Raw genomic sequence first — 13,460 nt, forward strand, 5'->3', positions numbered from 1 at the left:
TCTTCTTTGGCTCCCATTGAAAACGACGCCGCGACCCGACACCAAAAGACACCTATGCACCCGGCTTCCCTTGGTGAGGTAACTCGAGTACTCCGCTGCTCCTGTGTGTGTTGGCTCTAGAACTACTTACCCTGTAAGTGACTTGCTTGTAGACTATCCCGAAGTATCCTAAAACTTTAAAATTCCAACCGCGACTTGCTCCATTGAAGTCTATTGGGCTCCGCGGCTGTGTTCTCACACTGCGTCTCTGTGGGTTCTTTACTTACCTGCCTTGGGTGGATTAGTGAGGCCCCAGTGCTTCTGAAGACCTTAGGCCTTCTCCTTCTCAAGTCGTTCTTCTTATACCTCTTTTTTAGTATATGGTCTGGTACGCCCCTAGGGCCCCAGCCATATAAGTGCTTAATTTGTTGTGAAACATTGATTTGTGCATATGTTCCTGACTTCTAATCTCATAAAGAGATTAGTAGAGTGTGTCTAGAAATACATATATATTTTATATATATACCTGTGTGGTGTCTTTTCATTTGGTGATTCAAGAGATTATAAGGTAAAACAAGCTGATTTACATTCCTCTGAGACTTAGCCTGAAGGCTGCTCTCCACAGCTACCACTAGGATAGCTTTCTTTAAAAGGTTGTCTTAAACCTATCGACCATAAGAGTCGAATTGGACTGGTGCAAGGTGGCCACTTTAACTAGTGACCAGCATATGCCAGGCCAACTTCTTACACTCAGCACCCACTAATTTCCAGCCCTGGATGGCTCTGTGCCTGTATGTCCAGTTCTAGGAGACTCTGCACTCACTGACGTCCAAGTCTTGGGTGGCTCTATGCCGGCTGATGTCCAGTGCTGGGCATCTCTGTGCCCACTGATGTCCAGTCCTGGGTTGCTCTATGCCGGCTGATGTCCAGTGCTGGGCGGCTCTGTGCCCACTGATGTACAGTTCTGGGCGGCTCTGCTCCTGCTGAGCTCCAGGCGGCTCAGTGCCCTCTGCTGTCCAGTTGTGGGTGGCTCTATGCCGACTGATGTCCAGTGCTGGGCAGCTCTGTGCCCACTGATGTCTAGTCCAGTGTGGCTCTGCACCTGCTGATGTCTAGTCCTGGGTGCCTCTGCACTGCTGATGTCAGTCTGAGGTGGATCTGAGCCCACCGATGTGCAATCAGGGGCGGCTCTGTGTCATCTGCTGTTCAATCCGGGGTGGCTCCACAACCGCTAAATTCCAGTCCTGGGCAGCAGCACCCGCCGAAGTTCAGTCCTCGGTAGCTCTGCACCCGCTGATTACAGAGGTGTCATCTTGAGTCATTTCACAAATTACTTCTAGTAACAGCCTGAGGTATTGAAGTCTGCTTACAGCTCGGACTAGTGTCTGACTACAGGGACTTCTAGTGACAGCCTGGGGTACTGCAGCCTCCTTAGAACACGGACCAGCATCTGACTCCAGGGACCTCTATTAACAGTCTTAGATATTGCAGCCTCCTTAGAACACGGACCCGTGTCTGACTCGAGAGACCTCTAGTAACAGCGTGAGGTCCTGCAGCCTGCTTACAGCACTGACTAGTGTCAGACTCAGACCTCTTGTAACAGCTTAAGTTACTGCAGCCTCCTTTGCTTGAATGTTGTTGCATCACATCCTTCATCAACCATCGCCTCCTCCATGGTTAAAGTACTGAACTACTGGCACCTGATTCTGTGAACCTGCACCCACTCACACCCACTCAACCACTTACTCCCTTACTTCATCGTCACACTCAGTCTCTCACTGACTGACTTACCTCCCATGAGGAAGAGGAGGCCGGCCACGTACTGCATGAGGTCATGCTGCTCACAGCAGCCCAGAACTCCTACAATCCACCCGAAAAGGATGATGGACACCGCCATTCCAATGAAGCCAGCTGTCATCCTGCGCAGGTCTGTGGGGCGAGAGGAGAAAGGTGGTAATTGGAGAGAGGTGACCTAGAGAGGAGAGAGGAAATGACCAGAGAGAGGAGCTGACCAGTGAGAAGAGAGAAAGAGATGACCAGTGAGAGGAGATGACCATAGTGAGGAGTTAATAGGAGAGAGGAGTGACCATAGAGAGGAGGTGACAAGATATTGGAGGTGACCAGTGAGAGGAGGTGTCCAGAGAGAGGAGATGGCCAGTGAGAAGAGATGAAGAAATGACCAGTGAGAGGAGAGGACCATAGCGAGGAGGTAATATGAGAGAGGAAGTGACCATAGAGAGGAGGTGACTGGTGAGAGGAGGTGACCAGAGAGAGGAGGTGAGAGGAGGGAGGAAGTGACCAGAGAGAGGAGGTGACAAGAGAGAGGTGACAAGAGAGAGGAGATGACAGGAGAGAGGAGGTATGCATGGAGAGGAGGTGACCAGAGACAAGAAGGGACCATAGAGAGGAGGTCACCAGTGAGAGGAGATGACCATAGAGAGGAGACCACCAGTGAGATGAGATTACCATAATGAGGAGGTGACAAGGGAGCGGAGGTGAGAGGAGAGAGGATGTGACTATAGAGAGGAGGCGACCATAGAGTGGAGGTGACAAGAAAGAGGAAGTGACCAGAGAGAGTAGGTGACAAGAAGGAGGCGGTAACCATGGAGAGGAGATGATAATAGAGAAGAGGTAATCATGAAGAGGAGATGGCCAGAGACAGGAAGTGACAAGAGAGAGGAGGTCAGCAGTGAGAGGAGATGACCATAGAGAGGAGATGGCCAGAGACAGGAGGTGTCAAGAGCGAGAAGGTGACAAGAGAGAGGAGGTAACCATGGAGAGGAGGTGACAAGAATGAGGAAGTGACCAGAGAGAGGAGCTTACCAGAGAGAGGAGGCAACCAGAGAGAGGAGGTAAGCATGGAGATGAAGGAGGTCAGAGGTGAGAAGAAGTGACCAGAGAGAGGGGTTTACCAGAGAGAGCAGGTCACCAGTGAGAGAAGATTACCATTGAGAGGAGGTCACCAGAGAGAGGAGGTCACCAGTGAGAGGAGATGACCATAGAGAGTAGGTGACAAGAAAGAGGAGGTGAGAGGAGTGAGGAAGTGACCAGAGAGAGGGGAGGATCAGAGAGAGGAGGTCACCAGTGAGAGGAGAATACCATAGAGAGGAGGTGACCAAAGAGAGGAGGTGACAATAGAGAGGAGGTGACCAGAGAGAGGAGGTGACAAGAGACCTCTCTCTGGAGGAAGTGACCAGAGAGAGGTGGCAGCAGGAGAGAGGTGGTAAGCATGGAGAAGAGACGACCAGTGAGAGGAGATGACCACAGAGAGGAGGTGAGAGGAGAAAGGAAGTGACCAGAGAGAGGAGGTGACAATAGAGAGGAGGAGAGAGGAAGTGATCATAGAGAGGAGGTGACGGGGTAGAGGAAGTGACCATAGAAAGGAGGTAACCATGGAGAGGAGATGACCATAAAGAGTTGGTGAGAGGAGAGAGGAAGTGACCAGAGAGAGGAGGTGACTAGAGAGAGGAAGTGACCAGAGAGAGGAGGTGACCAGTGAGAGGAGATGACCAGTGAGAGAAGGTGACAAGGGAGAAGAGGTAACCATGGAGAGGAGGTAACCATGCAGAGGAGGTAACCATGTAGAGGAGGTGACCATAGAGAGGAGGTGACAAGAGAGAGGAGGTAACAAGAGAAAGTAGATGACCATAGAGAAGAGGTAACCATAGAGGAGGTGACAAGAGAGAGGATGTGACAAGAGAGAGGAGGTGACCAAAGAGAGGAGGTGAGAGGAGAGAGTAAGTGACCAGAGAAAGGAGATGACCATAGAGAGGAGATGACAAGAGAGAGGAGGTGACAAGAGAGAGGAGGTGAGAGGAGAGAGTAGGTGACCAGTGAGAGGAGATGACCATAGAGAGGTGGTGACAAGAGAGAGGAGGTGACCAGAGACAGGAGGTGACAAGAGACAGGAGGTGATAAGAGAGAGGAGGTGACAAGAGAGAGGAGGTAACCAGAGAGAGGAGGTCACCAGTGAGAGGAGATGACCATAGAGAGGAGGTGACAAGAGAGGAGGTGACAGGAGAGAGGAGGTGGCCAGAGAGAGGAGGTGAGAGGAGAGAGGAAGTGACCAGAGAGAGGAGGGCACCAGTGAAAGGAGATGACAATAGAGAGGAGATGACAAGAGAGAGGTTGTGACAGGAGAGAGGAGGAGAGAAGAGGCGACCAGTGAGAGGAGATGACCATAGAGAGGAGGTGACAAGAGAGAGGCGGTGACAAGAGAGAGGAGGTGACCAGAGACAGGTGGTGACAAGAGAGAGGAGGTGACAAGAGAGAGGAGGTGACAAGAGAGAGGAGGTAACCAGAGAGATGAGGTGACCAGAGAGAGGAGGTGACTGGAGATAGCCAGTAACTAAAGAGATGAGGCAACCAGAGAGAGGTGGTGACCACAGAGAGGAAGTGACCAGAGAGAGAAGGGGGCCATAGAGAGGAGGTGACTAGAGAGTGGAGGTGACTAGAGAGTGGAGATAACCAGAGAGCGGGATGAGCAAAGACAGGAACTGACCAGAGAGAGGAGCTGACCATAGAGATGAGGCAATTTGAGAGGAGGTGACCAGAGAGAGGAGGTGACCCTAGAGAGGTGGTGACAAGAGAGAGGAGGTGACCAGAGACAGGAGGTGAGCCGAGAAAGGAGGTGATCATAGAGAAGGTCACCAGAGAGAGGAGGTGACCAGAGAGAGGAGGTCACCAGTGAGAGGAGATGACCATAGTGTGGAGGCAACAAGAAAGAGGAGGTAACCATAGAAAGGTGGTGACCAGAGACAGGAACTTACCATACAGAGGAGGTGACCATAAAGATGAGGCAATTTGAGAATAGGTGACCAAAGAAAAGAGGTGACCAGAGAGAGGAGGTGACCAGAGAGAGGAGGTGACAAGAAAGAGGAGGTAACCATAGAGATGAGGTAACCAGAGACAGGAGGTGACCATAGAGAGAGGGTGACCATAGAGAAGAGGTAATCAGAGAGGAGGTGACCAGAGAAACGAGGTGACCCGAGAAAGGAGGTGATCATAGAGAAGGTCACCAGAGAGAGGAGGTGACCAGAGAGAGGAGGTGACCAGAGAGAGGAGGTGACTAGAGAGAGGTGGTGACTAGAGAGAGGTGGTGACTAGAGAGAGGTGGTGACCAGAGAGAGGAGGCGACTGGAGATAGCCAGTAACTAGAGAGATGAGGCAACCAGAGAGAGGTGGTGACCACAGAGAGGAAGTGACCAGAGAGAGAAGGGGGCCATAGAGAGGAGGTGACTAGAGAGTGGAGGTGACTAGAGAGTGGAGGTGACCAGAGAGCGGGATGAGCAAAGACAGGAACTGACCATACAAAGGAGCTGACCATAGAGATGAGGCAATTTGAGAGGAGGTGACCAGAGAGAGGAGGTGACCATAGAGAGGTGGTGACAAGAGAGAGGAGGTGACCAGAGACAGGAGGTGAGCCGAGAAAGGAGGTGATCATAGAGAAGGTCACCAGAGAGAGGAGGTGACCAGAGAGAGGAGGTCACCAGTGAGAGGAGATGACCATAGTGTGGAGGCGACAAGAAAGAGGAGGTAACCATAGAAAGGTAGTGAACAGAGACAGGAACTGACCATACAGAGGAGGTGACCATAGAGATGAGACAATTTGAGATGAGGTGACCAAAGAAAAGAGGTGACCAGAGAGAGGAGGTGACCCTAGAGAGGAGGTGACCAGAGAGAGGAGGGGACAAGAGAGAGGAGGAGAGAGGAGGCGACCAGTGAGAGGAGATGACCATAGAGATGTGGTGTCAAGAGAGAGGAGGTGACCAGAGACAGGAGGTGACAAGAGACAGGAGGTGACAAGAGAGAGAAGGTGACAAGAGAGAGAGGAGGTAACCAGAGAGAGGAGGTCACCAGTGAGAGGAGATGACCATAGAGAGGAGATGACAAGAGAGAGGAGGTGACCAGAGAGAGGAGGTGAGAGGAGAGAGGAAGTGACCAGAGAGAGGAGGTCACCAGTGAAAGGAGATGACCATAGAGAGGAGATGACAAGAGAGAGGAGGTGACAATAGAGAGGAGGAGAGAGGAGACGACCAGTGAGAGGAGATGACCATAGAGAGGGCAGAGGGCGGGCCGTCTGTGGCCGTCCGGGGCAGGAAGAGGCAGGGCAGGGCCACGGATCTTTGATTATCTTCGGACTCGTAAGTGTGCAGTTACACGCATATACCTGTCTCACAGGTTATTGTATTTATCGTCATGATGTCGAAGTCCAAGCCTTCTAACCAACCTGGTACAGGTGAAAAGAGGACTTTGGATAACTACTTGGTAAAAGTTGTAAATAAGATCAATAAAGAACGGAGACTCTCATTGGGCAGACCAAGCCCTGAAGTACCCTCAGTGGACACATTAACACCAAATACTGAAACATCTATTTTAGAAAGTTGTAGGGGTAATACTGACATTGAGACTGTAGAAGTGATCGTCGATGTACCCCCTGATGTGGTTAATGTTGAAAGCATTGACGAACCCATCTCCTTAAATGACTCTTCCCCCTCACAGACTACAGCATCCTGTTCTAAAACAACCCCAACTCCTTCTCCTATGCTGAGGAAAGTGCGGGCGTGCAGGAAAGCACCAGTGAAGAGGGTAGTGCCTCACAAGCCTAAAAAGCAGGGTACAATCCAACCAAGCAGGGGGGTTACACCAGATTCGTTAAATGATATACTGGGGACTAATGATAAAGCTGAGGGGGTTTTCCTTCATACAGCCTCAATAGGACATCTGGTATCTATCATTGAGTCAAAATTGGAGGCTTTAATTAGCCCCTTGCTGGTAAAGTTAAATTCAGTCTCTGCAGAAGTAGACAGTTTAAAGGGTCTCTTGGCATCTTATGAAAATCGACCTTCTTCCTTGATAACCCCCAAATCGGCCGTTCCGGCCCTTGGGGTCCATAATCTAATAGATTGTGCCTTGGGACCTACGTTGCATTCGTCTGGTATTTACAGTAAGGGAGCCTCTGTGAACCCGGGGGACAGTAGCCAGTTAAGTCGGCCTGTAAATGTACCATCCACTGCAACATCAGTACATTCCTCTTCTTCTTTAGCCACTTCATCAGGCAAATCTTTCCCTGCATGCACACGCTCACAGAATGTACAGAAGCCTGTAGTTGAGGGAGATGCTGGGTTTATTAATCACAAGAGAAATCATATTGTTAATCTCCCACCACAGTGTGCACCTTACACAGTGGTTTTGATTAATGTTCCTGAAGTCGACTCCAGTATGCTTAACTCCAGGCAGGAAACTCATGACTCTCTAAAAAACAAGTCACTTGCCTGGCTCAACAAAAACTGTGGTTTTCCGCTGGCATTTTCTAACGATATCTTGTCTACCCGCAGAGTTGGCTGGATAGGGGAAGGCAGGAAAACTACCAGAGGGGACTGTATCATAGTTAATTTTAAATACCCACAGCATGTGGCAACAGTCCTCCTAAAAGCCGCCTCCTTACCCAACCAAGTTAATTCAGTCTCTGCTAAACCTCTGGGTTATTTTTATAGTTATTTGAATTGCCCACAACTACCACTGCATCAACAGGATGAGCATTATGAACCTGGTTTAACTAGGGGGGGGGTTGGCTACCCTCCTAACTTGCTACCGAGAGTCCCGATGCATTGTAATAGAGGGGATATATATGGAAATGAGCCAGCTAGCAGGCAGAGGGATTACACCCTCCCCTTTTTAATCGATATTCTGCCTTGTCCTCATTGGAGGAAAACGACTGACTGTTTAATAACATCAGGAAGTCGAACGATAAACAAGCTATTAGTGAGCAGTCTAATATAGTAGCGACTGTCCTTTCGCCCTCTCCATTTGAAACTAATAAAGTGGATGCTGTTATGGTGAGCACAGGAACTAAACGGACAAAGATTGTAACCTTGCCCTCCATCGCAGACTCCATTTTAATTTCAGATCCCTGTCTTGTAGAACGAGTAAACGATTGTATAGTGGCAAACCGTGATCCCAATACAGGTTACCGCGTTGTTACGTGGAATATTGCAGGTTTGAAAAGGAAATTAGATTCCCCTTTCTGGAGGGATTTTATTAACATAGGGTATGATATAATATGTCTTCAGGAGACTTGGTGCGAGGAACCTATTTTTATTGAGGGATATTTAGCACACAGTTTGAATGCAGTGAGTTCGATCGCTGGAAGAGCCAAAGGTGGTCTCTTGATTTTAATATCAACTAAATTAATCTCCTGCAAAACTAAAAGTTGTGTTTCAGTGGATGTCTATTCTCAAGTTTTATGTCTAGAGTTTGACAAAGGGAAAGATTTGTTGCTGATAAATTTTTATAATAATGTATTCACTGCTGACAGAGGCAAAATTCTGATTCAGCTAGAAAAAGAAATTGTGAGGACACAGGCAGTTTCAGGCCATCAGTCGATCGTCCTTTGGGTGGGTGACTTTAATATAAGTCCTTGTCCTTTAGCCATGAGTAACTTATGTGGATTAAGAAGGGAATCTGGTAATACGGAGGAAAACGATTGTTTACATTTCCCACATTGTGCGTATGGTACCGCCCTAAATATGATGCTAGCTAAGTTTGACTTGGATATGTTAAGTTGTACGAAAAATAGTACTAATGTAAACTGTCCAACTTTTACTGGTAGAGGAGCTAACTCATATATTGACCACATTTTACTGTCTAATGATTGTGCATACTCCAACTTGTATGTTAACGAGCAAATTTTAAGTGATCACAACAGTATCTCTTTATCACTGCATAGTTGGGGTCACAAAAACATGGATGCCAACAATTGTATCAATAACATCGAGGCAGTAAGACCTAATGGGTTTAGGATTAAATGGACAACGGTTGTCCCACATGAATTGTTGGAGGAGGTCTTAAGTAAATGCAACATGGAAGTAAATTATTGCATTGGCGATGAGGTACATTCACATGTTGTACTTGACCACCTATGTACAATTAATGAAACAATTGACAATCTTCTTACAAAACCATATAAGGGGAAAAAAGAAATCAAGACTGGTTGGTTTAACACAAGCTGTACTCAGGCTCTCCATGCCATAAAACAAGCGTTGAGCTCCAAACCTCGAAACAGTACAATAATTGAAAATTGTCGTGCTGTTTATAAAACATCACTTATCAAGAGGAAAAAAGCTCTCCAAGAGGAGGCCTGGAATAATCTCAGCTTTGCGGCTGAAATAAATGATAGTAAATTATATTGGCATACTATAAACAGCCCTTTTTAAAAAAATGATATAGTGCCTGAAATAACTTCTCACGTTGACTGTAAATCATGGATGCATCATTTTTTAAACATTTTTAACCCGGATAGGTTAATTTTAGATTCCCATCAGGATAATGAGTTTACCTGGCCTAGATTGCCCCTGGCTATTGGCCTGGATGAGGTCTATGAGGGTCTAAGTAACAGCAAAGGTGGCAAGGCGCCTGGCCCGGATGGGGTCCCGCTGGATTTATATAAGTCCGAGTTACATTTGTGGGCCCCCATTCTGACCAGGTTATTTAACGCAACAGTGGAGGGACCGATGCCAATTACCTGGGGCCAGTCTATAATCATACCCCTTTTTAAGAAGGGCTCCAGGTCTGAGGCAAGTAATTATCGTCCCATTTCAGTATTAGACGCATCTATAAAAATTATGAGCAGAGTAATTCTAAATAGACTTGAGACTTGGGCCAAGGACAACTCGATCATTTCAAAGGCACAATATGGATTCAGGAAAGGTCTGGGGACGTTGGAGCAGTGTGTTAATTTAGACCTCCTTATACATAAATACACTGTTGCTAAGGAAGTTAATCTGTTCCTCTGTTTCGCAGACCTTAGCAGCGCCTTTGATCTTGTAGATCACAATATCTTATGGGACACCCTGTTAGATCTGGGTGCCCCTAAAGAGTGTGTATACTTTCTGGCCCGATTATACTCCGGACTTTCATGTAAAGTACGTTATGGTCCTATGGGAGAATGTACGCCTTTTTTTAAAGTCGCAAGAGGTATTCGCCAGGGGTGCGTCTTGGCTCCGTTTTTATTTTCACTATTTATAAATGAAATTGACTCGATTTTAAGTAAATTGCCTTCAGACGCCCCTGTGATTGATGGAAGCGTTACTCCTATTTTATTATACGCACATGATGCGGTTCTTTTATCACGAACACAGAATGGCCTACAACGCCTAATAGATAGATTTGTGTTATTTACCAAAGATAGGAAACTGATAATCAATAAGACTAAGACTTTTGTTATGACCTGCGGAAAGAGGGTGAAATCTAATTCTTCCTTCTTTATTGACAAAGTTAAGATACAACCGGTCAACAGTTTCTGTTATTTGGGGATAACATTCTCTAGGGATGGGAAATGGACTAACGAGGACGAGAATGTGAGGTTAAAGATGAATAGAAATACCAGTAGTATTTTTAGATTTGCGGCCAAACTAGGGCAAAGGAGAATGAAAGACATGCTGGCCATTTATAAAGCTAGGTGTATTTCATCTGCCTTATATGGGGCAGGAGTATGGGGACACCATCCTGTTAATAGTTTACAGAATGATGAAAATAAGTTTTTGAAGAAACTGCTATGTGCCCCCTCCTCAGTTCCCAATATTTTAACTCATATGGAAGCCGGTATTGACTTTATCATGGACCTAGCTGCACTACGTCCATTGCTACTTTGGCGTTCCATTTGGTCTAAAACTGAGACAGTATTTACACAAACAATCATCAAGGATTGTTTGAATCTTGATAATTTGTCCCGGATACCATGGCTGAGTTATATTTACTACTGGTTTAATCTTCTGTTTGATTGTAACATTCGTCTGAACCCTGAAGCAGCTGCACTGATATCCAAGAAAGACATAAAATTGAGGTTTCTAGCACATAAGAATGCTGCTAGAGAGAATCAGTCCAGTAACTTAATAACTGTTGCTTCTTACCTTGATTTGGATTTAAGGAGAGGTTTTCAGACATATCTTACGATTGTGACTTATAACTCCCACAGATTTGTCCTAACCCGCTTAAGGCTAGGGATTGTGCATCATTTAGTCTCATTCCCGGATATGAAGATCAAATCTAGTATGCTGTGTCCTTGTAATAACATTTCAAAACAAAGCTGCTGTCATTTTTTATTGTTCGGTAAATTTTATTGTCATTTTAGGAAATATTATCTAAAACCTATCCTTTTAAAACACAAGATACGTTCTACCAAATCAGCAATGAAGTTTTTAACAACTCTGGAAAGTCCTGATACCTGTTTTTTCGTGGCATCCTATGTGCTTAAATGCATAAATATAAGGAAGTCCATAGTCTGTGTTGATTAGTTAAAGTTTGTTATGTACTTTGCACATTTAGGTATCGCCCAGACTTTTTTATGCATTTTGTAGTTTAAATGAATTCTGAACAACGTATTTATGGCTCTGTTTCTATGCTTTGCATCTTTTGCACATCTGCACATATTAGACACTTATACGGAACGTGCACTTTGCTAAAAATATAATATATATGTTTCGTTGATAAACTAAGTTTAATTCTGAACTGTTCAAGGAAGCATTATGCACTTTAACAATGTTTTACATATTGTCTTCTGTCATGTTCAGTGTATAAGATATTTTTGGTTGCTATGTATTTTATGTGTGTCGTTTTGCTTATATGGTTGTATTTTTACATACCGAATAAAGCTTTTGAACTGAACTGACCATAGAGAGGAGGTGACAAGAGAGAGGCGGTGACAAGAGAGATGAGGTGACCAGAGAGATGAGGTAACCAGAGAGATGAGGTAACCAGAGAGATGAGGTAACCAGAGAGAGGAGGTTACCAGTGAGAGGAGATGACTATAGTGAGGAGGTGACAAGAGAGAGGAGGTAACCATAGAGAGGGATGAGCAAAGACAGGAACTGACCATACAGAGGAGGTGACCATAGAGATGAGGCAATTTGAGAGGAGGTGACCAGAGAGAGGAGGTGCCCCTAGAGAGGAGGTGACAAGAGAGAGTGGGTGACCATAAAGAGGAGGTAACCATAAAGAGGAAGCTACCAGAGTCAGGAGGTGACAAGAATGAGGAGGTAACCATAGAGAGGATGTAACCAGAGTGGAGCTGACCAGAGAAACGAGTTGACCAGAGAAAGGAGGTGATCATAGAGAAGGTCACCATACTGAGGAGGTGACCAGAGAGAGGTGGTGACCATAGAGAGGAGGTGACCATAGAGAGGAGGTGACCATAGAGAGGAGGTGACTGGAGAGAGTCAGGAACTAGAGAGATGAGGCAACCAGAGAGAGGTGGTGACCACAGAGAGGAAGTGACCAGAGAGAGGAGGGAGCCATAGAGAGGAGGTGACTAGAGAGAGGAAGTGACCATAGAGAGGAGGTGAGAGGAGAGAGGAAGTGACCAGAGAGAGGAGGTGACAAGAGAGGTGGTGACAAGAGAGAGGAGGTGACCGGAGACAGGAGGTGACCCGAGAAAGGAGGTGATCATAGAGAAGGTCACCAGAGAGAGGAGATGACCATAGTGTGGAGGCGACAAGAAAGAGGAGGTAACCATAGAAAGGTGGTGACCAGAGACAGGAACTGACCATACAGAGGAGGTGACCATAGAGATGAGGCAATTTGAGAGGAGGTGACCAAAGAAAAGAGGTGACCAGAGAGAGGAGGTGACCCTAGAGGGAGGAGGTGACCCTAGAGAGGAGGTGACCAGAGAGAGGAGGTGACAAGAAAGAGGAGGTAACCATAGAGAGGAGTGTTAACCAGAGACAGGAGGTGACCATAGAGAGAGGGTGACCATAGAGAAGAGGTAATCAGAGAGGAGGTGACCAGAGAAATGAGGTGACCCGAGAAAGGAGGTGATCATAGAGAAGGTCACCAAAGAGAGGAGGTGACCAGAGAGAGGAGGTGACTAGAGAGAGGTGGTGACTAGTGAGAGGTGGTGACTAGAGAGAGGTGGTGACCAGAGAGAGGAGGCGACTGGAGATAGCCAGTAACTAGAGGGATGAGGCAACCAGAGAGAGGTGGTGACCACAGCGAGGAAGTGACGAGAGAGAGAAGGGGGCCATAGAGAGGAGGTGACTAGAGAGTGGAGGTGACCAGAGAGAGGGATGAGCAAAGACAGGAACTGACCATACAGAGGAGGTGACCATAGAGATGAGGCAATTTGAGAGGAGGTGACCAGAGAGAGGAGGTGACCCTAGAGAAGAGGTGACAAGAGAGAGTGGGTGACCATAAAGAGGAGGTAACCATAAAGAGGAGGCTACCAGAGACAGGCGGTGACAAGAATGAGGAGGTAACCATAGAGAGGATGTAGCCAGAGTGGAGGTAACCAGAGAAACGAGTTGACCAGAGAAAGGAGGTGATCATAGAGAAGGTCACCATAGTGAGGAGGTGACCAGAGAGAGGAGGTGACCAGAGAGAGGTGGTGACCATAGAGAGGAGGTGGCCATAGAGAAGAGGTGACTGGAGAGAGCCAGGAACTAGAGAGATGAGGCAACCAGAGAGAGGTGGTGACCACAGAGAGGAAG

General features: G+C 46.9%; 1 protein-coding gene across 1 annotated transcript in view; it reads right to left on the reverse strand.

The window, feature by feature from the left end:
* The window catches only part of LOC146859598 (uncharacterized), a 257,232-nt gene that overhangs the window by 27,638 nt on the left and 216,134 nt on the right, over positions 1 to 13,460 (reverse strand). Inside the window, exon 3 of the mRNA XM_085646544.1 lies at positions 1,771 to 1,908. Coding sequence (XP_085502670.1) covers positions 1,771 to 1,908 — 138 coding nt within the window. The remainder of the gene's footprint in view (positions 1 to 1,770; positions 1,909 to 13,460) is intronic.

This window comes from Triturus cristatus, chromosome 3_1 (assembly GCF_964204655.1).
Source record: "Triturus cristatus chromosome 3_1, aTriCri1.1, whole genome shotgun sequence".
Lineage (NCBI taxonomy): Eukaryota > Metazoa > Chordata > Amphibia > Caudata > Salamandridae > Triturus > Triturus cristatus.